General features: G+C 51.2%; 7 protein-coding genes and 1 pseudogene across 8 annotated transcripts; 2 read left to right on the top strand and 6 right to left on the bottom strand.

Moving 5' to 3' along the window:
* Window positions 1–359: 359 nt before the first annotated feature.
* GCG54_00001361 (8-amino-7-oxononanoate synthase) lies at window positions 360–2,768 on the bottom strand (the record flags this gene model as incomplete). Its single annotated transcript, XM_045401477.1, has 1 exon — window positions 360–2,768. One exon carries the CDS (start codon window positions 2,766–2,768, stop codon window positions 360–362), a length of 2,409 nt encoding a protein of 802 aa, XP_045258479.1.
* Window positions 2,769–4,430: 1,662 nt separating this feature from the next.
* GCG54_00001360 lies at window positions 4,431–7,927 on the top strand (annotated as a pseudogene). The gene is made up of 5 exons: window positions 4,431–4,509; window positions 4,565–4,645; window positions 4,730–5,009; window positions 5,059–5,914; window positions 5,973–7,927. Coding segments are annotated over exons 1-5 (3,251 nt in total).
* Window positions 7,928–8,175: 248 nt separating this feature from the next.
* Window positions 8,176–9,778, bottom strand: GCG54_00001359 (uncharacterized protein; the record flags this gene model as incomplete). Its single annotated transcript, XM_045401476.1, has 3 exons — window positions 8,176–8,577; window positions 8,655–9,629; window positions 9,710–9,778. The coding sequence occupies 3 exons, from the start codon at window positions 9,776–9,778 to the stop codon at window positions 8,176–8,178; spliced, it is 1,446 nt and encodes a 481-aa protein (XP_045258478.1).
* Window positions 9,779–11,280: 1,502 nt separating this feature from the next.
* On the bottom strand, window positions 11,281–13,190 carry GCG54_00001358 (Cysteine synthase B; the record flags this gene model as incomplete). The annotated part of the gene is made up of 5 exons (XM_045401475.1): window positions 11,281–11,877; window positions 11,942–12,363; window positions 12,419–12,509; window positions 12,561–12,684; window positions 12,781–13,190. Coding segments are annotated over 5 exons (1,644 nt in total), but the record flags the coding sequence as incomplete, so codon positions are not given.
* A 1,214-nt stretch (window positions 13,191–14,404) lies between these two features.
* Window positions 14,405–16,582, top strand: GCG54_00001357 (Efflux pump FUS6; the record flags this gene model as incomplete). The annotated part of the gene is made up of 9 exons (XM_045401474.1): window positions 14,405–14,581; window positions 14,638–14,771; window positions 14,822–15,071; window positions 15,125–15,300; window positions 15,374–15,573; window positions 15,624–15,981; window positions 16,034–16,099; window positions 16,165–16,209; window positions 16,294–16,582. The coding sequence occupies 9 exons, from the start codon at window positions 14,405–14,407 to the stop codon at window positions 16,580–16,582; spliced, it is 1,695 nt and encodes a 564-aa protein (XP_045258476.1).
* Window positions 16,583–17,021: 439 nt separating this feature from the next.
* On the bottom strand, window positions 17,022–18,626 carry GCG54_00001356 (Non-specific lipid-transfer protein; the record flags this gene model as incomplete). The annotated part of the gene is made up of 3 exons (XM_045401473.1): window positions 17,022–17,347; window positions 17,410–17,860; window positions 17,931–18,626. The coding sequence occupies 3 exons, from the start codon at window positions 18,624–18,626 to the stop codon at window positions 17,022–17,024; spliced, it is 1,473 nt and encodes a 490-aa protein (XP_045258475.1).
* Window positions 18,627–19,438: 812 nt separating this feature from the next.
* GCG54_00001355 (MFS transporter prlL) lies at window positions 19,439–20,380 on the bottom strand (the record flags this gene model as incomplete). Its single annotated transcript, XM_045401472.1, has 3 exons — window positions 19,439–19,790; window positions 19,856–20,209; window positions 20,268–20,380. The coding sequence occupies 3 exons, from the start codon at window positions 20,378–20,380 to the stop codon at window positions 19,439–19,441; spliced, it is 819 nt and encodes a 272-aa protein (XP_045258474.1).
* A 179-nt stretch (window positions 20,381–20,559) lies between these two features.
* GCG54_00001354 (MFS transporter prlL) lies at window positions 20,560–23,339 on the bottom strand (the record flags this gene model as incomplete). The annotated part of the gene is made up of 6 exons (XM_045401471.1): window positions 20,560–20,815; window positions 20,889–21,048; window positions 21,121–21,203; window positions 21,259–21,356; window positions 22,053–23,087; window positions 23,154–23,339. The coding sequence occupies 6 exons, from the start codon at window positions 23,337–23,339 to the stop codon at window positions 20,560–20,562; spliced, it is 1,818 nt and encodes a 605-aa protein (XP_045258473.1).
* Between the last annotated feature and the right edge of the window lie 546 nt (window positions 23,340–23,885).

The raw sequence follows: 23,885 nt of genomic DNA, 5'->3' as shown, positions 1-23,885 counted from the left end.
CAGATAGCTTCGGATACGACGGAAGAAATTTGCAGTGGACTTCTTCATTGATATAGTCGTGTGGCTTGGCCAGAGGAGGTCTATAGCAGAGCGAAAGATACTCCAATCTCGAGTGGGACTCGCTCAATAGAAGCTAACATGTTCTCGGCCCATATGCAATTGGTCCGTTGTCTCTCAGCTGCAGACGCCAATATCCTTGCAACCATTTGGAAATGAAGATCTTTGAACGGCCATGAGTGTTGGATTTGCACTTGAACTAAAAACTTCAGTTGATTAACTACAAAACATCACAACAGCCTAAACGCCGAACCTGCAAGACGACAAAAGGGAATAATACGCTTGCAATGCCTAAATAATACTTAATCGGTCGACAAGTTCCACTCTAACGCAGCACGAAGCATATCCATCACGAATGGGGGTGGTGAGGTGGTAAACATGTACCCCCTACTCGTATACCTCAACTCCCTAATGAGACTATCTGGGCCAGTAAGGAAACCCGCCGGCAGACCGAAGATACGATTGAAAGAACCACACACAAGAACATGGATGTTGGACCTGCAAGGGAACGAGATGAGCTCCCTTGGGTTCAGGTAATGAGAGGTGCAGTGAAGAAGAATGGTCATAGAGGACTCTGGACCAGTAATAGTCGCGATCTCCTCAAGAACGTTTGAAAGCAAGTGATGAGCCGAATCTTCGCCGACACGGACGTATACCGTGAGACACAGTCTCTGGTTACTGCGCGAAAGCTTTCTGACTTGCTGCACGAGCTGAAATAAGTCGATGTAGCTGAGCAAAGTGGGTGCATCCTTCTTCGGCGCCATCACGATGCCATCGCGCACAAACTGACTTGCGCCCCTCTCAAATAGGAGATAGTGCTTGGTGTATCCTAATAGCGGTCGCGATAGTGCAGCGATGGTTGATGCGAGTCCGATTGAGGCATCCGCATAGGTCAGGCCCGCCTCCATGCCAGTTGCTTTAGCGATGAGCTTCTCAACTGCGAGGTGAGGAGGGAATGTCCCGCAGATCCAGCGCGCACCTCCGGCACCGACGCCATACTGTACGCGGGATTTGTGGCCTATCTCAAGAATCCTTGGGCCACATGTGGTGTCAAACAGCTGTCTCTGCTGGCTCGTCGGACCCATCGTCGCGTCCATCTTGATCAAACCGCGCACCCAGTCATACGACCTTTCCGCCTCTTCGGGATCATCGTCTACCGTGAAATTTTCCTGATCGGTCTTGAAAAGGAAGCGAACTGTGCCTGGGGATCTGCAAATACCGACGCTGGCGGCTGCACGAATGACTGCCTCGACGAGGCGGTTGACTTCTTCGTCAGTAAAGTCTGCCGAGAGATTGATGCGAACTCTGCTTTCCCAGAAAGGGACGGCAGGAGTGCATACAGGCGTGGCGAGGAGACCTGCGCAGCGGAGAGCATATGATAGCTTGGCTGAGACGCTGGGCCTGCCAGTGTAAACAGGAAGGACGGGTGTACCGATGTCGCCATAGACAAAGATACCGAAGCGTTCTAGTTCCTCTCGGCAAAAGCGGGAGATGTTCGCGAGACGCTGCAGACTTCGGCTGATGCGAGCAGGTTGTCCGAGAACCCAGAGAGTCTGCGCCATGGTGGAACTGGGCAGGGAGGCATTTTCCTGTTCGTCGAGGTTCTCTATGCGTTCTCTGACACTTTCCTGGAATTGGCCCTTTCCGACGATAATACCTCCAATACCCCCTACAGCCTTGGATAGGGTACCTGTGCGTATGTCGATGAGGTCCCATGGTAAGGGGTTCTCCGGATGGTAGTCGTTCCAGTACTCCAAGCATCCTCGGCCGGTTTTGCCGAGTGACAGGAAAGAATGCGCTTCGTCGCAGTATAATGTGAAGCCATATTCTTTCTTCAGTCGATGGATTTCATCCAAAGGTGGTACGTCGGCTTCCATGCTGTCATCGTTCAAATTTAGTAAATGGTGCGTAACGATAGTGTTGAGATGTACCAACCTGTAAAGACCCTCGATCGCCACGATGATGTTGTCCGTTGCATCGATGCACCCACTTAACAGCGTCTCCAAGTGGTCCATATTATTGTGCTTGAACTTGCGAAGGTTGGGGCAGATCCCAAGAAACACGCCAGTGAACATGGAGTTGTGGCAGTTCTCGTCCATGATGATGACGGTAGCGCAGTCGACCAGTGCCGGAAGGGCGATGTAGTTTGAGCCGTAACCCGTGCTCGTGGTGAAGCAGAAGTCGGCACCAAGAAACTTGGCAATGGCCTGGTGTGTCTCGTCCCTGAGGAAGGGAACTGCATCGCTCTCAGAGACGGGGAGCATCTCGAGGCACAAACGCTGCAGCCTCTCGGCTTCGGCGGTGGCCTTGTAGAAGCCGGCATAGTTGTGCGAGGCGCCATTCACCAGCTTCGTCGCGGATCCGAATGCGTCACGGGCTTCAACACGGCCAAGGCACTGGGTGAGGAGGACTCGGTAGTTGGCACCCCACCAGTTGAAGAGAGGCTCGACGTAGTTGTAAGCGAAGAGGCCTTTCTGGGAGATAGGCTTCCGAGTGCCGTTGCGCTCACTGAGAAGAACACGGAGACGGGTCAGAGCAAGTCGGACGAGCTCGCGCACTTTTTCGGTGCTCCCCACGTGAGGTGGACGGCGCGACTTCACGGAGACAAGGCTCGAGGCGGTGCTTGTTGACAGGGTCGAAAACGTCCTTCGGCGTTCTGTGTCCCCGGCCACGGTGGCTACGGTGACGGTGACAGCTTTGTCGTTTCCCATATCAGTTCAACAAGCGAGGAGGACTCAGCCCTGGTAAGAGGCGTGTAAGTAGCAAGGGGTAAAGTCGGAAAAGGGGGAGGACAAAAGGCTTATCCGGGTGTCGAGTGAATGAGAGAGTCAACTTGGGTAGCTGAGAATGACCTCATGGAAGCAGGGCGGCTTTTCTAATCATCGCGAGATGACTTGCATCCTAGACTCTGCAGTCTTCGCCAACCCACTGCAACTCGTTGTCTTGGCGGTGAACGTGATGGGACGATGGAGTGAGCACGAGGGCCACCAGCATGGCAACGTGCAAGCGCTCGCACGAGACCCTCCAGCCTCCAGAATATCACCCGTTCAGCCGCCTCATCCAGCCCATGCTCCGTTGTGTAATCTCCGTGATTTTTTCCATCGCTTCTCCTCTCTTCTCTGAACGCATGCAGCAATGTGCCTGCTGCACTGGATCCTCGTGAGCGATTTCAGACACATTTGGAAAGATCTGTCATTGAAACTGCGACAGCGTTGCGCCCGCACGGCATGACTCGACGGGGGATAGTGCGGCTGTCCGTAAAAGAAAAAGGCTGTTTTGTGCGGGAGTTGAGCGTTGGACGGAAAATATTTGTTCGAGTGCAAGTATCATGAGCTCTGGAGATTTAGACAAGTACAACGGGAGCATCTGCGGAGGTTTTGTATGAGGGATTTGTCTTGGCGGCTCAGCAGTTAGTGGGTTGGGGTTGGGATTCGTACGGGCGCTTCCCGCAATGGACCAAGCTTTTTTTTTGGACCATGTTAGTCTCCCCGGGCTGCTCCCATTCGTCCTTCAACTCCGTTGTCTGGGGTTAAGGCAAGGACGTTGTGCACATATGCAATGCGGTATTAATCCCATGTGCCCTTCCCGCTGTGAGGATGCGGGCTACGCTAGTTGTGTATCCGGAGGCCTCTGGGATGTAAACAAGGCTTTTCACGATGATGGGAGTGTACCTGTCACATGGCAAAACCCCTCAAACCGATACCTTTCTTCCCCTCAAGCTATTCTGGTCTTTGATGGCACAGCCACCTTCCTCGTTTGTGTTTGGTGGATATTATGTGTAAACATGCAATGCAGCTCTGTATCCCTCACACAAAAGCCGCACGCGTTGATGGATCCCCAAACGCGCGCAACCAACCACCCAGTCTCCGTTGTCATCACGGCGCAAATCTGGATTCGGACTCAGTTTTGGCTTGCGAAGTCCACTGAGGTCGTAGCGTCGCGCCCTGAGAACAATCTAGTGAAACCTTCAGCAATCTGGGATATCTCATGTCGACACCGTGGAGCCTCATTATACGCATCGTGAAAGTTACAATGGTTCCTCGCTTCGCCATCGGCAATGCAGCGGTGAGAAGTTTTCTTCTTTTGACTCCCGCCGGTCAAGTGATGCATTCAGGATGTGAGGGAATTATCATGAGAAAACACTGGGAACGTTCTGCGGATACCGGCAACCACGTGGTATGAATGCGCAGCTTAGACCTCACGTTGAAGCCCGCCGCGATTCATCAATCTCCAGGAAGCGCACTTTTCCCTTGGTGTTCCTTTGCAAGTTCACCAAGTCTTACGTGTCTTCCTCATATTTTCAGGACATCCGGAGCGTGTATGCGACTTAAACCTTGCCTCTGAATATTCCTCATTCTCTACAAGCAAACACGATGGAAGAAGATCAAAGCATCAAGTCCAGTACCAAGAAGAACTTTCCTGACACGATCTTCCCAATACCAGGGCCGCGACGTTAGTGCTGCTTATCCCTTACCATCTCTCTCAAATGCTGACTCTGGAAAATTAGCGTTGCCGGTTCTGGGGAACATCTTGAATATCGACCTCGTCAGTCCCTTGGACTCCCTGATCAGTCTCGTGGCAAAGCATGGTATGTGGCCTTCGCATTTGTTCGTCTTCGCCCTTGTCGCAGGCAATTTTAGCCAATAAGATGATGCCTGACTTATCATATCAGGCCCAATATTCTCCTTAACCTTTGCTGGTAAAAGAGAAATCACTGTCTCAAGCCGTGAATTGGTAGAGGAACTTTCTGATGAGACCCGCTTCTGCAAGATCGTCACCAGCGGCGTTGAGACCATGCGGGCGGCTGCCGGAGATGGTCTCTTCACGGCACAGCACAACAACCACACCTGGGGTGTCGCGCACAGGATTTTGATGCCAGTCTTTGGTCCTTTGAAGATCAGGAGCATGTTCGACGAGATGAATGATCTCTCTGAACAACTTTGCTTGAAGTGGTCAGTCATCCGGTCCTACGTCCACCCACAATTAGCTCACCAATTTCAGGGCTCGTCTTGGTCCTTCAGCGCCAGTCGAGGTCGCTGATGATTTCACTCGCCTGACCCTGGATACTATCGCGCTGTGCTCTATGGACTACCGCTTCAACAGCTTCTACCTGGACAAGAAGACGCACCCGTTTGTTGAGAGCATGATTGCGGTACTTGGAGAAGCTGACCTGCAAGCTGTCCTCCCAGACTTTGTCAGTCTACTTCGACCACGGGCAATGTCCAAATTCAGGAAGAACATTGAGCAGATGCAAAGCACATGCCGCGAGATCATCGCGCAGCGCCGTCAGTCACCCACCGAAGATCAGAGCAATGACTTGCTTAACGCCATGCTCAATGGTCGTGATCCCGAGACCGGGGATTCCTTGAGTGAAGAGGCCATCGTTCACAACATCATTACCTTTCTGGTCGCAGGTCACGAGACTACGTCAGGTCTCCTGTCTTTCTCCATCTACTATCTTGTGGAGCACCCGGAGGAAATGAGGAAGGCTCGTGAGGAAGTCGACCGAGTTATTGGAGATGGGCCCATCAACGTTCAGCATCTACAGCAGCTTCCTTTCCTCGATTCAGTCTTCCGGGAGACATTGAGATTGATGCCGACTGCGCCTGGATATTATGTAACCCCATTCAAGGACGAGATCATTGGAGGGCAGTATCTCGTCAAGCCTGGCGAGGCCTTGTGTGTGCTGTTACATACCCTTCACAGAGATCCTGCAGTTTGGGGTGCAGATGCAGAAGAATTCAAACCAGACAGGATGAGGAACCTCGATAGCATCCCCAAACATGCCTGGAAGCCTTTTGGCAACGGCATGCGAGGCTGTATCGGGAGAGCATTCGCTTGGCAGGAGGCGCAACTAGTGAGTGGAGCCACAACAAATAGAGGATGGCGCAGGTGCTCACACATAGTTCCTGCAGGTTATAGCGATGCTTTTGCGCAACTTCGACATCAAGAAGGATGATCCTGGATACAAGCTCAAGGTCAAGCATCTTCTCACAATCAAGCCCGCCGGTTTCAAGGTCCGCGTCAGCTTAAGAGACGACAAGAGGCCGACTGACTTTTTGAAAAGCCTGAGGGCCCGCTCAAATGATGCCGAAGAGCCTTCAAGGCTGCCTCTGCAACCCGTATTGTCTCAAGGAGGCCCGATGACAGTCTTGTACGGGTCTGATACCGGCACATGTGAGGCATTGGCACAGCGTCTCGTCATGGAAACGTCCAGAAGAGGCTTCACCCCTAAGTCGATGTCTATGAACGATGCTGCAGGGAGTTTGCCCAAGGATGGCCCAGTTGTCATGATCACTGCATCTTACAACGGGCTGCCATCGCGGGATGCGACCAAGTTTGTTTCTTGGGCTCAGAGTCTTCAAGCTGGCGACTTGAAAGGCGTCCGGTTCGCCGTTTTTGGCTGTGGTAAGCAGAATCTCGTGTTGCTTTGTTGTGGCGCGTGCTAACGGGCTTCCTTTCAGGTCACAGAGACTGGCCTGCTACACTTTTCAAAGTGCCAATGGCGCTGGATGCAATGTTGGATGCGGCTGGAGCTCAGAGGCTAACGACTCTGGGCACCGCAGACACTGCGACCTGTGATGTCTTCTCCGAGCTCGAAAGTTGGCTTGATAGCCGTCTTTGGCCAGCACTGTTGGACAATCATGGGCAAATCGGGGATATACCAAGCCCCGATGTCGATATCGAAGTCACATTTGGGACTGACAGTCAACCCACAGTGCGCAAAGGCTTTGTCCCAGCTTTCGTCGAAGAATCCCGCGTGTTGTCAGCGAAAGGTGTCCCTCAAAAGCGACATCTTGAACTCAGACTTCCAGAAGGGGTCAACTACCAAGCCGGCGGTCATCTTCAGGTTTTGCCTCAGAATGACCCACAGATTGTCCAGAAAGTTTTGTCCAGGTTCAACATTACCGGCGACACTCTACTGATGATCACATCTCGGTCGGACCGTTCATCTAGTCTGCCTCTGAACAAGCCCATCACAGCCTGGGATCTCTTTGCCAGCTACCTCGAACTCACACACACAGCAACGCCCAGAAGCATCGAAATCTTGGCAGAGGTAGCTGAGAAAGGGGAGACTCGCGCTACTTTGCGGACCCTGTCGAGTAAGAAATCCGACGTCCGCGACAAGCGTCTTACCATCGTCGACCTACTCATGACCTTTACCGATATCAAGCTCTCAGTCCCATCATTTCTCTCTATGTTGCCGCAGATGCGCCCTAGAACCTACTCTTTCTCGTCTTCGCCTTCCTGGAAGTCTGGCTTTGCGACGCTGACTTATACCGTTGAGGAGAAGGGCGTTGCATCAAACTATCTTGCATCTTTGAGTCAAGGGGATGCGGTGCAAATCTCTCTGATGCCTCCGACAGTCAACTTCTGTCTCCCCGAACTTCGAAGCCAGGCCTCGACACCAGTGGTCATGATAGCAGCTGGCACAGGTCTCGCCCCTTTCAGGGGGTTTATCCAGGACCGCGCAATTGCACTGCGGGAAGGAGCTCCCTTGGCGCCGGCGACCCTATTCTTTGGCTGCCGTGGACCGGGACTGGATGACATGTATCGTGATGAGTTGGACAACTTTGAGAAAGAAGGCGTGGTAACAGTCGTCCGCGCTTTCAGTCGGGCAAGAGGGGCACCACAGAAATACGTCGTTGATCAGCTGCCAAACTTCAAGGACCAACTTTCAGAAATGTGGAAGAGTGGAGCACGCGTCTATGTATGTGGTGCAAAGAAAGTTGCCGATGCGGTGTTCGAGGTGTTGCGACCAATGCTACTTGAGGCGGAGATGGAACCTGGACAGCCAGTTCCTGTTGATATTGACACTTGGAACAAGACTGTCCCGGGTAGTCGATATGTAGTCGAAATTTTCAACTAATATTTCTGTATGATAGAAATGATGGTGCCTTTTCATTTGAAAGGTAGTTGCACTAAAATCATGAAGGTACTTTTATCATTCACGACAGTCACTTGAAGAGAGATGATTTAGACAACGACGACATGTATTGCAGACCCAGACCCCAACTAAGTCAATATCTAGCGACGTAGAAAGCAGCTTTTGGTTAAAGAGTGTGAGTGTGAAAAAGCCAAAGAGTCTGAACATGATGTCGGCTCATAGCCAGGAGCTTAAGGGAGCGTCGAGGGCGTAGCTGAAGGTGAGGGAGAGGCCGCGCCGGGCTCGCACGTGTCCCTGCTGCAAGATCCGCTGGTACGGTCGACCAGGACCCAATCGCTGGATCCGGTGGTGGTTCCGAAGCCGTCACCGTCGAGAAGACGGCACTCCAGGGTGACTGCGTTGTAAGAGAAGGCGACGCAGTTGGCGAAGAGGTCGCAGGAGTTGGCGCAGATTTCGATGCTGAGGATGAGGGGAAGCGTGCGCTGGTTCTGGCTGGTACCCTCGGCACAGGTGGGGTTGCTGTAGCTGCAAGAGCAGAAGGTCAAGAGCGTGGAAGGAGTGTACGGGAATCTGGATCCGAAGGTTGTGCAGATATCAGGGCCGGCGGTGGAGGAGGGCTCAACGTCAGAGGACTAAATTAGGGGAGGATGGTCAGCGTGGGGCCGGTGATCGAGGTCTCTAGCGAGATCTCAATCGAGGTCTCGCCTACCGTAGGAGTGGGTTCATCAGAGGTCGCGGGAAGAAGGCTGGTGGCGAAGGTTGTAGGGTCCGGGAGGACGCTGGTAGGGAAGACCTCGGTAGTGGAGGGAATCGGCTCGTCAGTCTCGGTGGCGGAGGGTCCATCAGTTTCGGTGGCCGAGGGCTCATCGGTCTCGGTGGCAGAGGGCTCGTCCGTCTCAGTAGCCGATGGCTCATCAGTGGAGGTAGCAGAAGGCTCATCAGTCTCAGTGGCGGAAGGCTCGTCGCTGGAAGTGGCAGAAGGCTCGTCGGTCTCGGTAGCAGAGGGTACATCAGTCTCGGTAGACGATGGCTCATCTGTAGAGGTTACGGAGGGCTCCGCGTCGGTAGAAGAGGGGCCCTCAGTCTCTGAGGAAGTTGGCTCCACGGTCTCGGAAACGTCGTCATCAGTCGACGTGGACGAGGGCAAGACGAAGCTGGTCGGAGTAGATGTGATGCGGACGGTAGTAGTCGTCACGCCAGTTCCAATGACGGAGATAGTCTCGAATTCAAGGTCGGTAATAGTGATGGTCGTGGTGCCCGGGAAGCTGTTGGTGACGAAGCTGGCAGTGATACCCCAGCAAGAGCAAGCAGAGCGGTATGCAGACGCACCGCTGCATGCAGAAGCGTAGAATGGGACAGGGGGGAAGATGGCCGAGGACACCAGTTGACGGCTCTCAAGGTCACGCCGGTCGGGGCCCGAGAAGCTGGTGACAACAGGAGGCTCAGGGAAGTCGATTGAGAAAGAAGGATCAATGATAATTGGCGGGACGGTGGTTGTGACGGTCACGGTCGAAGGGGCGAATGTGCGAGTGACGTCAAAAGTCGCGGAAGAGGTGACAGTGACGAAGGTGGTCGTCTCGAAACGGGTGATAGTGGTCCTCTGAAAAGATGAGCAGTCGGCCCTGCGGGAAGCTTGAGTCTGGGGACCAAGACGAGTTCCCGTAACGGCTCGAGCACAGTTGTTCTATCAGTCGAGTTAGTTAGTGTATCCAGCTAACGACAAAGCTGACGACATGGTTTCTATCCTTAATTTTGTGGACTTACTGCGTTACACTGGGCATCGGCGGCGCCAAAGGCTGCCGCAGCAGCTGCGAGGTAGACTTGGTACTTCATTGTAGCGAAGAGCGAGTGACGCTTGTGTGTTGGGGTCTGAAGCTAGGGTAGTGAATGACTGTGTTCGTTGTGATGAGGAACTAGAAACTGATGAAAGGGTCATGAAGGCAGTTTATATAGAAAAACGAAGTAGTGTTGAACTCTCGTCTTCTTCCTGAGCCTCCAATTCACACGTAGTTGGGGGAGGCCATTCGGTTCAGCTGTGAGAGTCTCGCCTCAGTCACTTGGTCTTACATCGTCACATTCCAAACCTTGGGGATGAAACGACTAGCAAATGTTGGGCGCATTACTCAGAACCACGAGCTGTCGTTTCTCCGGAACAGAAGGATGTAAGACAGACGTTGCCCCAAAAATATGGCAGTCAAAAAGCAAGTTTTCAACGGTCCTGGTGGTTCTTTCACGGAGGATCTACGAAGTCCCCCCTGTAGATCAGGGAACCTGACAGCATATCCCTAGCCAGCCGCCGACGCAGTTCGCCTAGGTTCCTGCTTCCTGTAATTTTGCACTTTTCTCCGCAGTCTTAATTATCTGCCATGAAGGGGAATGCACGGCATGCGGGTCGGCGACATCCGGCCGGTGTGGGTGGCTGGTAAGCTAACGGAGGGCGGCCGGGGAAGCGGGTCCCACCCGGACTGCTCCCTTGTCTCACGATCTGATGATCTTGCTCTCTTGCGGAGTTGAAAACACCTCGTGGCTAGCTCGCTCCGCGCGGGAACTAGGCAATCACGCAAGTAGCCGCAAGGCATTCTCGAAATAATCACAGACATTGACGCGGAAGACGCGTTATTGTCACGGCCCGACGTTTCCATGACGAAGATTTCAGGCCGAATGTCACTCGGAATGTTCTCTGCAACATCGCGTTTGCCACCTCTGACGGCCAGTCCCGTATAGACATGTTGAGTAGCTAGCCGGAGCTCTTCTCCGCGCCATCGGGAAATCAAGAATGTCGGGCGGTGGATGGCATCATGGCGCGTGGGAAGGATTATAGGCTGTGAGAGATTGAATCAACGATTCCAGCGCCTCCCCCCTTGGTAGCCTTAGTTGCAGCTTGAACGGTAGGCGAGGACCTGTTTGCTCTGGTGAAAGTCTAGCGTTCATTCCAGAACACCCTGTCGAGGAGGTTAGCTGAAAGCTCACCCCGAGACCTACCACCATTCTCTTGAAGCCACCATTCCAGACGGAAGGGCGGAGACGTCGCCAAGGGTCTCGGGCGACAACGTTTAGCCTCATGCGGATGACTCACGCTAAAAGACTTGGCTTCGTACGATAACCCACAACGAGGGGCTTTAAGGACAGTAAATTCTGCCCATATTGAGATCTAACGTCCTTGAGCAGACTCTCGAGGACTTCAATCGTTTCACCGTGCATACTTGATAAGGGTTACACGAACAAGTGATGACCTCACCATTACCATAAAGGAAATAATTTAGCAAAACGTTCACATGCAATTGGGTATTTTTTCTACCTCATCGTATTCTTTTTCCCCATCCATTTTTCAGCTCTCATGCTAGCCTCAGGTAAGGCTTCTCGCCCGCCACCAACTCTTGAACGTGGATGTGTCCATTGGTCTTAGTCAATGTCGGAGGCTCAACAGACTGGTTCTGTTGCAAGTTCTCCAACGAGCTGAAGCCTCCACGCACGCAGTCTGCCTCGAAGCCCTTCGCTCTCAAAACACTGGCGGCAACCCGCGCGTTGTTTCCGTTGTAGCAGAGGAGCAATATCGGCTTTGAGCGATGCTGCTCCATCTTCATCCCAATCTCGCTTGTCGCGTCGAATGTTGCTTCCAGTTTGAGCCACAGGGTTTCAAGAACCTTTGCGTCTGAAAAGGGTTCCCAGTCCTTCGACTCCACAACGGGAACATTTTCGGACCCGGGAATGTGATGTGTCTGATAATCCTCTTGGCGCCTCAAGTCAACGATGACGGTGTTGGGGGACCTCGGGATGAGGGACGCGCTGCTCGTATCCACATATCGAGGCGTGCTCGGCAGCTTCTCGCTGAGCTCGTTCGGGATTACGCTTTCGGGAATGTGCATGAACGCCTCCGCAGGCTCCTTCTCCCATGCCTCATCATACCGGTGAAGGTCCACCTTTTGGAGATTCTGAGTGACTGTCAGCAATGTGGACTCCGTGAGGCTCGCCAATCTTATGAGTTTGGGTATTCACCTCGTTGTGGATCGTTGGGAAATGCTCAGGGCCTAGCTTGGCGAAATACTCGTCGATGTACTGGTATGGAAGGTCGCAGCATACGAAGACGCAGTGAATCTCGTCATTCTCGCCGGCAAGCTCGCTCAACGTGCCGGCAGCCTTGCGCTGGTCGAGGAACTGGAAGAGCCCCTTGAGGTTGAACCCAGAAGAAGGGCCGCAAACGATGCCCTCCCTAGTCAGGTTGAGAGAGTATGAGTAGGAGTCATGCGATCCAACGTGCTCAATGTGATTGACAGCAGCTCTCCACGGAAACTCAACGGGCTGAAGTAGTGCGTATGAGCGCGGGCCGGGCACACGGTCGCCGGCAGCTGTGCAAACACCAAGCCGATAGACAGAAGGCTTGTTGTTCTTGAAGTAGGTTCCGAGACCGGTCATGGTTCCTGGAAGTTGGATGTCAGTTCGAGGTATGGTTTCGTATCCAAAGGTTTGGCCTACCAGAAGTCCCCATGCCAGCGCAGATAAGGTTGATTTCAGGTAGCTGTCTGAGGATTTGAGGACCAGTCCAACGAATGTGTGACTTCCAGTTCTGCAAGCTTTGTCAGTAGTGAACTGACCAAACCATACCTTGACTACTCACATCATCGTTCTCATATTGGTTCGGGTTCATGGCCGTTTCTGACTTCTCGCCAATATCCTTCGCCGCTCGAATACCGCCTCTGGGGTCTGCAGGTTCGGGTTGTGATGGGCCGCCGAACAAAGTACTGGGAAAGGCACCAAGTTAGCTAAGCCTGGTCTTTGATGATCCCTATTTGAAGAGATGGAAATGCGTAGTTGGTGGAGAGCGGTACGCGACTTACATATCCAGTCCGAAGAATTGCATCAACCTCAGTTTCGCCTGGCTTGTCTTATTGCTGAGGTACGCTCTGACATCCGAGTTTCCGTAGTAGACTCTTGAAATCAAAGACATCGAGATGACCGTCGATCCGGAACTATACTCAACCACTGTTTCGGTCTTGCCAGGCACAACACCATTTTGGAGCAGGTTCAGTGCTGGCATAGCCTTGACGTTGTTGGCGGGATGCATCGACATCATCTTGGCGTAAATTCGGACTCCATCACTGCGGTATGGGTTGAGACAGTCGGGGATCTCGACAAGGGGTAGAGGAGGAGCAATATCCGGGTTGAAATAGTCCTTGACGGCGTCAGGGCCTTTATAAACGTTAAGATGGTTAACCTCTGCCATGATTAAAGACCTACTCTCAAGTCGTCTGGAGTAGTAAGAATAAAGTTATTGATCCTGCCCGGGTATCTGGTTGAGGGAATCTGATAACGGAGGTCTGGCACAAGGAGATTTATATCTGCGAGATCAACTGCTGCAGAGATTCACCATTCTTGGTACGCACTAGGGCGCACAAAGTAGGCTGACGCACGAGCTGAAGTCACATCGACGCCGGATGAACAAGAGAATCGGGGAAACCCCTCCGTGAGGTTACATTTGCCGTAAATGTTCTCACTTTGACATGGGATAAACATGCGTGAAATCAACATGACTCTGACGATGGAGTCTCGAAACGTGTCAAATGACGCCCAACACGGCAGGCTGGAGAACCGATTACTTGCGCTAGTATCTGGGCAGGCTTCTCCGTCCTTCTTCAGGGCCTGGGGTTTGCGTCCATTCTGAGCATGATTGGCTTGTGATCCCGAAACTAGCACCAAGCCCTAAGCATGTCGACATCACGAAACGCGACGTTGAAGAGGATTGATCGACGCAGCACTCATCAAGGTCGGCTGCGAGCCTGCGGCGTCTCGATGGCACCATGCGACGCTCATGTCGGTCAGCCAGGGGGGGCCGCGTCGCCAATCTTTTCCTGGTGATCTATTATGAGAAGGTTGCAACGTCGAGTGTCGTGCGCAATTCATAGCTTTAGACGCAAATTATCGCAAAGATGCCGCGTAGCCGTGGGGGGCATTTTTAGAGTCGGCTGATTCGACGATGTTATATAAAAGCCCTGTAGTTGAACGCTCTAAGAGAGAGAGTTTGAGCTGGTTTTTCGGGAGGTTCCCCAGTTGAGCTTGTTTCACGGGAGCAACCCGCAAGGGTTCTTGTTTCCGTGCTAATCCCTGTCAATTGCCCAGCGCATCAGACCCTCTAGACCGGGGGTTGCCTCCACTTACCGCGATGACGATCGTAGGATTCAACAATAGTTCAGACTTGGCAGCCGGCAGTCTAAGGGCAGGAAACAAGGGTCTCTGTCCTCTAAATGGCCCTAGGACGTCAAGCAGTAGCGAGAATGCTTAATTGGCCGATTACCCGGATGGCCAGCGTTCGGTCTCCGATGTTTGGCACCGACCCCGGTCATGTTTTCCTGCTTCCATTTCTTTGCCCTTTTACTTTGATTCCAGCCGCTGCATGCGAAATCTCTTTCGGCTCATCTTTTGAGTGATCAGCTTTCAAGTTTGTCGCCAAAAATATCCCTCATCATGAAGGAAGAACAGCCGAGCGGAGTCCTCGCTTCAGAGAACCCGAGGAACTCGGCGATGGAACAGTCCAACTCGGACAGTGGCAGCAAGACGTTGAATCAGTCCGACGAAGAGAAGACCACCGTCCATGTTTTCAATGAGCAGACGAATTATGTGCGGCCAAGGACAATCATTACGGTAAGTGGAGTGAAGAGAAGAGTCGAGAACTATGCTGATGGCTTTGCGACGCTTAGATCTTTCTGGCTTGTGCCACCGTTGATCTGGTGGCCCTCATGGATCAGACGACATTGGCCGCCAGTTTGAACATTATCGGGAATGCTCTCAACTCTAGCAACCAGACCGCTTGGATTGCAAGTGGCTATTTCATGTGAGTCTCGATCATACGAAGACGTTATCAACCGCTAATTCCAAGGTTAGAACGTCGACTACAGGTCAACTGTTGTATGGCCGATTGTCTGACATCTGGTCTCGCAAATTTATCCTTCTGATTGGTCTTGCGATATTCTTCACTGGATCTCTAGCCTCTTCCGTTGCAGCGACCGGCACGCAGCTCATAGTATTTCGAGCATGGACCGGTATTGGTGGCGGTGGGCTCATGACCGTGGCACAGATGATTGTCAGTGATGTGGTTCCCCTGAGAGAACGAGGAAAGTATCAGGGAATTCTGGTAAGCAACAAAAACTACACGTAATTATTTTTCCCTGCTAACAACCTCGCCAGGGAGCAGTTGTGGCGATTGCCAACGGTATTGGTCCCGTTATTGGCGGTGCTTTAGCTTCGCAGTCCCGAGACTCCTGGAGATGGATCTTCCGTCTCAATATGCCTCTGACCCTGCTGTGCACTGTCTGTGTCATCTTTTTCATGCCACTCAGAAAGGTGGAAGGAGATTGGAAAATGTGGGTTCTTCATCGCGTCGCCCTCCTTTTTGTCCATTGTCGTGAAGAGTCGCTCACGTCCGTGCGAATCCAGGAAGCTCAAGGCAGTGGACTTCGTTGGAAGTGGTTTAGCTTTGGCTGGAACTTCAGTTCTGATGCTTGGTCTGACATGGGGTGGCGGAGAGTACCCGTGGAACTCGGCGCATGTCATAGCCACAATCGTTGTTGGCTTCGTTGTCTGTGTTGCTTTTGTGATGTGGCAGTGGAAGGGGGCCAAGTTCCCACTTGTTCCCTGTAGGTTTGGATTGTCCTTCATCGTGAATACCTTCACTGACAAGCTGTAGTGCATATTTTCAAGTCTAAGATCGTCAACGGCGCCTGTATAACAATGGCTATCAACGGCTGGAACTTCGTTGTGCAGGTCTACTACATCCCAGCCTTCTATCAACTGGCGTACAACTACTCAGCAACCAAAGCCGGCGCTATGTTGCTTCCCGTCACTCTGACACAAACCTTATTCAGCACATTGTCTGGTCTCGTTGTTCACAAGGTCGGTCGATACAGGGAATGCATCCTCCTCGGTTGGGTGATGTGGGCTGTAGGCGTCGGTCTCATGTCTACCCTGGATGAAAAATCCAGTGTTGGCAAGCAAGTAGGGTACTCTTTACTTATTGGAGCTGGTGTTGGCAATACTCTTCAGCCGTAAGTCTTCTCCGATGTGTCGTGCGCTGAGCTTCGCTGAAAGTTCCGACAGCGCCTTGATTGCGATCCAAGCAGGCGTTAGCCGCAGAGACATGGCCGTAGTAACCTCGTTCCGCAAGTAAGTCATGATGCGTTATGAATCGCATGATATTGCATACTCACATTGTTCTTAAGTTTTATCAGAAACCTTGGAAGCACGATTGGTTTGGCAATCTCGGGTACACTCATGTGAGTATCCCTATTCCTGATGGCTCTCTTCTTGCTTGCCTGATGGCTAATGGAACTAATTAGTAACAATATCTTGTCAGCAAGTATAGCTGGTCTTGGTCTGGCAGATGATGAAGCCAGAAGACTTCTTGCCAATCCCCAGCATGTCCTGTCAGAAATGTCTCAAGCCGACGCAGATCAGGCAAGGGCTGTCCTGCTGCCAGGTTATCGAAAAGCATTCCGCATCATATTTCTCGTAATGGCTGGGCTTGCTTCAGTGGCATTTTTGGTTGCATTCTTCCTGATGCCACAAGTAGAGTTGAGCCGACCTGACGACAAGGATTTGAAGGACGCTGCACGCAAGAGGACGGAAGAGGAAAAGACCGAATCTTAGTGGTTGGATAACCAGCTTAGTGGCATTTGAGTTGCATTCTTGATGTGAACGTGCGCCTGGGTTACTCGCCTAAGCCTCATCGGATGCAGGGTCATGAAGCTTCATTACATTTTTATTCCAGGACAATCTCGTTGGTCTGTGATAGCATATCACATGGGGATGTTTTCGTTTCGTCCTTTTCTTTCATTTAAATACAAGACATTGCCATAGCAAGATGAATATAATCAGAACTTACATGCATGAGTTCTTTCCATGAGCATGCACAACGGTAGCGGCTCATTGGTGTTTTGATTTCTCTACAGCGGAAACCTTATCACTTACATGTTTCTGCAGGCTGTAGAAGACACTGTTGCCATACTTATCCATCTGAGCCCGTAATCCCTAAATCCACTAGTCACTCATAGTGTTTTGCGAACACCCGACCATGGCTGGCAAATTCTCACAACTTTGCCCTGTCCTCGTAGGTCCCGGGATTTTGATTCCATGGAAGTAGAGATGTTGCCCATGCAGAGTGACCTTTGTTTCGAGACCTGACACTTTCCCAATCCACGCGACGTATTGAGCGAGCCACTTCAGCAGGGTTGTAGCCGAGACGCCCACGTCCATCATCTTCTGGCTTGATGTTGTTCAGTCCGGGGGCTACTTGATTATCGAACCGCTTGTAGATGGTGACCACAGTAGCACCACCCAATCCCATGTTATGTTGAACGCAGTATTTAGTACCAGGCGCTGATCGCGAGGCAGCCCATCCACGCAAATGCCAGACTTTTGTTTTGGAGGTGTTAGTAAGCCATTCAAACCCTAACCAACTTCGTTTCAACACATACCGAGTTCGGCGCACTGGGCCAAGCCTGTCGCACCAAGTGGATGCCCCTTCGAGATCAGTCCGCCACTTGGGTTGACGATCCACCGCTTCCCACCCGGAGACGCACGACCATCTGCAGCGTAGGAAATTCCACCATCTCTGACCAACCTCCAGCCCATTCCTTCGTCTGCAAGTCCTAACCCTTCCAAAGCGCACATCTCATTCGTGGTGAAGCAGTCATGAAGCTCTATCACAGTGGCGTCCTCCGCTGTGATCCCGGCTTGTTCGTACGCCTGGGCTGCAGCCTTGCGCGTCATGTCTGACCCTATCAGCTCAATAGCACTAGCCGATTCATACAAATGTGAGGCATCTGTAACGAGTGCTTGCCCCGCAATCCGTATTGCACCCGACTTCAAAAAGGGGTGGGTCTTTAAGAATCTTTCCGATACAATGACAGCCGCAGCCGCTCCAGTCTGGCAATCAGCCTGTTAAACTCGTCTTTGCGTCGATTGAGAATGCATACGATGGAGTGAGAGAACTTACTGACGACGGGCAGCACTGTAACCGAGTTATGTCTCCAGAAACAGTGGGACTGGTTAATACGTCTTCTGCAGTGACTTCTTTAGACAACTGACTGTACGGGTTCCTCGCCCCGTGTGACCGGTTTATGGAGGTAATGTTTGCGAAGTCTCTCTTTTCTGCTCCAAATGGTGCATACTTCTGCAAGTATTCGGCTTGGGCATTGGCATAGAGTTGCGGCGTCCATCCAGGAGACCGCTTTCCTCGGTCTTGTACCGGAATCTGCGTCTTCGAAAGGTCCAGGATTCGTGATAAAGGATTCGTCCTGTCTTCAAAGACTTGCGGTAGTGGCCCAGGGTACATCTTGTCAAACCCGACGACAAGAACACAGTCAGCCATTCCCGATCTAATGGCTTGGTTAGCCAGCCACAAGCCTGTGCTGCCAGAGCTGCAGTAGTTGTTGACGTTGAAAATTGGGATTCCGGTCATTCCAAGGCCGTAGAAGACTCTCTGGGCGCAGGTAGAGTCTCCAAAGACATAGCAGCCGATTCCTTGGTCCACTTGGTCGTAGTTGATTCCAGCGTCAAGAAGAGCCTTCACAGCTGCCTCAACCCCAAGATCAAGATAATCTGAGCCAGGGTTTGTCGCAATAGAAGCAGATGTCTTAGGGGAGTTGAATGGTGTCATCCCGACACCAACAACGAATGCCTGAGTTGTCATGGTGAAATACTGCCGAAGTGGAGATCGTAAAGCATGTAATGACGACCTAGAAGATATTTGAGAGGGCCAATGCTAAAGTCAGATCTAATGACGAACAGAGATGAATTCATGAAAATAGGGCAAGCTGGAGGAAGATTTGCAGATTATGATAGACACGACTTAAAATGTCTCTATGGGTGAGACTTGCGCTATCACATCCCACAAATGATCGATGAGAAAGCAATAGACGACACTGACGAGATACTTCCGAATGGAAAATATCATTTTTGACATATTAAACCAATAAGAACGAGGTATCGTTCATCACAGAAATACCAGAAGCCGAGCGAGCGGGGTTCCTACAAGGAAGCCAGTACATGTAACATGACGCGATACCCGATATGCGACACGCGAGGATAAGTGTAGGACAGACAGGGTTGCGCTTTGGCCACCAGGTTTATGATCACTTTCATTCACAAACAATTTGGAATAAGCGCTATAGCACGCTATTAGCAAACAAAAACCAAAGAGTAGGAGGGGCTGTTGCAGTTCTGGCACCTTGACGCCCAGAGCCGCCCGAAGAGGCCCGAGAACGAGAGGGAGACAAACGAGTCGAGAAACTACTATGAATGGCTACGAACTAATCTTAGAGTCTTGTTACTTATTATACGCCAATACTTGGTATTATTGGGCTGGTTCCGTTGCATACCACCAGACATAGGCTCACCAGCAAATCACCTTCAGGTCTGATCATAGTACATTACGTATGCAAGATACTTGATGTATTCTTCAAAACACCTTGGATGACCACAATTCATAGTTCCTAGTTGGACTCAAGGGACCCACCTTGTAGCATTGGTTCCCACAAGCTTCCTGTTGAGACGCATGTAGTGCCATGACAGCCCGAATGACAGCAGTGCTCCAGCTAACACAAACCCGGCATTAATGGCGTGTCCCAACCGGTAGAATGGTTTGTCCTGGGCTCGATATATCCAGACTCCGATAATCTGACCAGGACCAGTGAATGCAATATTAAGTCCGGACGCTAACGAGCCGGCCGTTGTGTTCCGCACATTGTCGGACACCCAAGCGCAAAGAGACGGCAGTCCTGCAAAAGTTCCAGCCGTACTAATGCACAGAAATGCGCATCTTGCCGCGTAGCTTTCGCCTGGCAGAGTTGCTAGGCTGAGTCAGCACTTTATGAAGCTCCACTGTCTAAAAGGATCCATCATAGTCGCTCGACGACGAACAACTGAAGAAAAGGAGACAAGATATGGAAATAAGTTGAATGACCGAAGAGTTTACCTTGGATGAGGAACGAAACTGCGCTCATGCCCAACATACTTCCTGCAACAATTCCTCGTGACTTCTTGCGATCGGATAAGACTCCAAAAGCAAGAGTGAAAACATACGCTATCGCATAAGGAGGGACAGTAAAGAGTTGAGCTTGCAAATCCCTATACCCAAGTCCAGAGACGATGGTGGGGGCAAAAAGCGACAGTGAAGACACAGCTACACCCAGACAGAGATAGGTGAAGTAGTGTACCCATAGTCGTAGGTCCTTGAGCGTTTCTTTGGCGTCAGGCCAATTCAACTTAGCATTGCTTCGGGTTGTACGTTAGTGACAGCCCAGAAATCATTCCCACAAGCATTTTGGCTTACCCTTTCGAGCTATTTTCTCCTAGCCGCTGGATCTGGAAACTCTTCTCTTCATTTGAAAGCCATCTGGCGCTCTCCGGATAACTTGGCATCAAGAGGACAACTGCGACGCCCATCACCACTAAACGAACCACCAAGATTAGCACTCAATCTAGTCGTAACCGATCGAGTTTTGGAGACCTACCCGATGGAACACCTTCGACAATGAATAGCCATCTCCAACCTTCCAATCCGTGTATACCGTTCATGTGACCCACCCCATATGCAATAACCCTTGAAACAGCGTCAGCCTCAGTCATAGAACAATCTGGTCTCTCGAGACATACCCTCCGAAAGCACCGGCAAGGGTGGCACTTCCGAGGAAAATGGCTATGCGAGAGGCACGTTCCTCGGGCCTGTACCAGAAGCTCATGTAGAAGATCATTCCGGCAAACACCCCTGATTCGAACGCTCCGAGAAAGAATCGAAGAACCGCGACAGAGGCAAAGCTATTGGCGTCACCAATGCCAGTACAAAAGCTGCCAAAACCAATAATGAGAAAGCCCAGCCATCTGGACGGATGATAGTCGTGTCAGCCATGGCAATCTTGCGGAGTTTTGTGTCTGGTATCCCATCCGAACCTACTTATTAGGTGAAAACACCTTCAGCGCCAAGTTGCTGGGAGCCTCGAATACTGTGTAGGAGACGAGGAAGACCATGAGGGCAATTGTGTACTGGTAGTTGGTCATACCAGTCGAATCGAGGAGAGAGTCTCCAGTGGAAGAGTTGAGGATCTTTGCATTGCCTTTATAATATCACAAACGTATGTATTAGCCCTTGTCTCGTAGCTATGGGTGAAGGGTGAGTCGTGACCAACCGATGTTCGATCTATCCAAGTAGCATAGCAGGTAAATCAGTGCCGTAAAAGGCATCAGCCGAATGTCAATTTTGCGCACAATCCTGGTCCATATTTATCAATCATCGCATCGAAACCATTTCTTCATGAAGTGCCTACCTTCTCTCCATGTCTTTATCCGGACAGAGAGCTCCAGTGGAACGGGGGGTTTCGACATCTTCAACCATTTCCACATCTTTCTCTTCATTCTTTTCAATCTGTATATTGTTTGTCATAGCGGCGTTCTTCGTAAGGGTTCGGTTGGAAGATTCAATATTTGGGTGATTTGACCTCGGAGAGGCGTGCATCAACGCATAATCTTTGTGTGAAATTGATTCCAGTACATGAGGCGAGCAATAATACTTTCTAGCCTACAGACATCATTAACTGTGCAAACGGGTTACAAACGAGTATGCAGTCTGTCATGGGTGCTCTTTGACAGGGCTGCTTCCGTCGGGAAAGCTGATGCGAGAGCCGATATACGACGAGGGGTATGAGGGGTTCGAGGGGTTCAAGTTACCGAAATCGGCAATGCCAATCAGCGATGCATACCGGCAATTGATCCGCCTAGGCAAATATTTGCCTCCGATTGTGGGGGTTGTTTTCAGCGATCAGTAACAAGCAACTTTTCTCTTTCTTTGAGTTCCCCCCTTCATTTCTACCCTCGGCGGACCATGAAGCCTCTATCTTAGGAAAGAACATTTGTGAAGGTCCGCATCCATTGAGAATGACAAACAAACACGTATCCGTTTGGATAGTAAACTATTTCTCTGCAAACCTCAGTGTAACGGTTCCTGCGTAGATTATATGATGTAGAAGTGACACCCAAAGATCTCTTGACTCAAATATTTCCCATCCACTCGAGCGCCGGTACTTTCTTGCCTGTCAACGAGAGCTTTTAGTAGCTCGGATACTTTGAGGGCGTTCTGCGCACCCTTTGTGTCCAGACGCGGAGATTGTAGCCTGGCGGCGTCCTCGTCATTGGAGCCACCCTCGCAAGTTGGCTGCAGCTCTCCTAGCGCCCTGAGTTGACGAACAGTCCAATCCTGCTGCACAGGATCTGCCACCTCGCACCCAAACAGATAACAAGTCCACATAAGCCCTGGATGTATCACATTGTCTGACAGGCGGGGGACGTCTGCATCAAATGCAACATCTGTTGCTGCCTGCCCAACGCTACGACGGAGCATGTCTCCCGTCTCTTTCACGGCTTTCCTTGCAATGGCCGTATGCTTCAGGGCCCAGAATGCAACTCGGTGAATGTAAAGAAAATGCGCCCAGAAGGTTGCGATATAGACGCTGAAAAGTTGCTCCAGCCTCTTGGCGATGCTTTCGCTCACAAAATGCTTCAGTTGGCGTGCACTGAGATTTAATATTCCTGGTCTGTGCCTCCAAAGTTCCTGCAGCTCTTCTTCATAACCTCTGCAGGCGGTGATGACTTCATACTCATCCTCAGGTGTCTCGCGTATTCTGTGATGGCGATCGTGACATCCGATGCGTCTAGAGTATGCCTGTGATTTTATATGAAACTCAAACGCGGGCTGCAAGATGATGTTGAAAATGTCCGCCCTGATGACCCTTGGCGACGGTGACAGTGGTGGTTGCGACGACAGCAAATAGGCCAGACGATTCTGGGGAGTCTCTGGATATCCATTAACTCTTGTGCTGTCATGAGACGAGGGCTCCCAGCTCTCCACAGATATCTCGCTATCTTCATCGTCAACGTCTTCGTCAGGAGACACTGTAGGTCTTGGTTGCAAAGCCACTTTGTGGGCACCTTCGGTCAAGAGATGGCGGCCTCCCATATGGGACATCTTCGAATCAAGAAGCGTAAGCCATTGGAATACGTGGGTTGACCCCGAGTTCCAGTCTCGACCTTTCACAATAATGTCTTCTGCCAGAGTGGAGGGGAAAGAGGGCCGGGCGTTATCTGCATTGTCACAGGTGATCTATCAAGCATTAGAAATGATTACCGAAATCATAATGAATTGATGTAATTGTTTCACTACACTTACCTCAAACCAAGCGAGAAGGAATAAAGCAACAAGAAGCGTATTGCTGTGCTTGTTTTCCCAGCCCTCGGATCGAACAGCGATTTCCATTGAAACACGCGCAGCTTCTTGTAGTTGCCACGACAGACTTTCTGAAGTTCCACCGGCCGGAGCTGAACCGTTTGCGTGGCCAAAGTTGAAGGTGATCATACTTAGAGCGAACAAGGCGTGTTTGACATGTTCATTGCCTTCCTTGGCCTTCTGTATGACATAACGCTTGATTCTTCTCCAACCAAAGGGGTCAATACCAACGAGTGATGCTGGAGGACGCAATTTGCTTTTAAAGTGCCTCAATAATGCTTTTTGAATATCTGATGACAACAGCGGCGGTGAAACAGAAAGCATAGGTCGTCCTCTCTGTATGTCGCCGAGCAGGGTTTCCCGTCCACCATCTTGGTTACGAGTGACCACGCCTCCACTGGTCTGATTCCGCAGATTGTCCAGAACAGAAAGATGGGATAGCCGGTTATTCCGTTCATGATCAGGTTGGCTCGCGCGGCTTCGCGATGTGCCTTGAATTGCATCGAAACTGTGGCTTGAATCTAGCCTATGCGGGGAGCCGGCGAAGGTGAGAGACGTGAACGAGAAAGAGGGATCTGGCATAGGCAGGTAGTCGTAAAATGACATGGGATTATCATTATGCCATGCCAATTCGGTACTGCCCAAGGTATCGCCGGGGGCTATTAAAGAGTCCAA

Source organism: Colletotrichum gloeosporioides (genome assembly GCF_011800055.1).
Source record: "Colletotrichum gloeosporioides strain Lc1 chromosome Unknown consensus_85, whole genome shotgun sequence".
Taxonomy (NCBI): Eukaryota; Fungi; Ascomycota; class Sordariomycetes; order Glomerellales; family Glomerellaceae; genus Colletotrichum; species Colletotrichum gloeosporioides.
The sequence above is the reverse complement of the archived record's forward strand: the minus strand, read 5'-3'. Positions and strand labels throughout refer to the sequence as shown.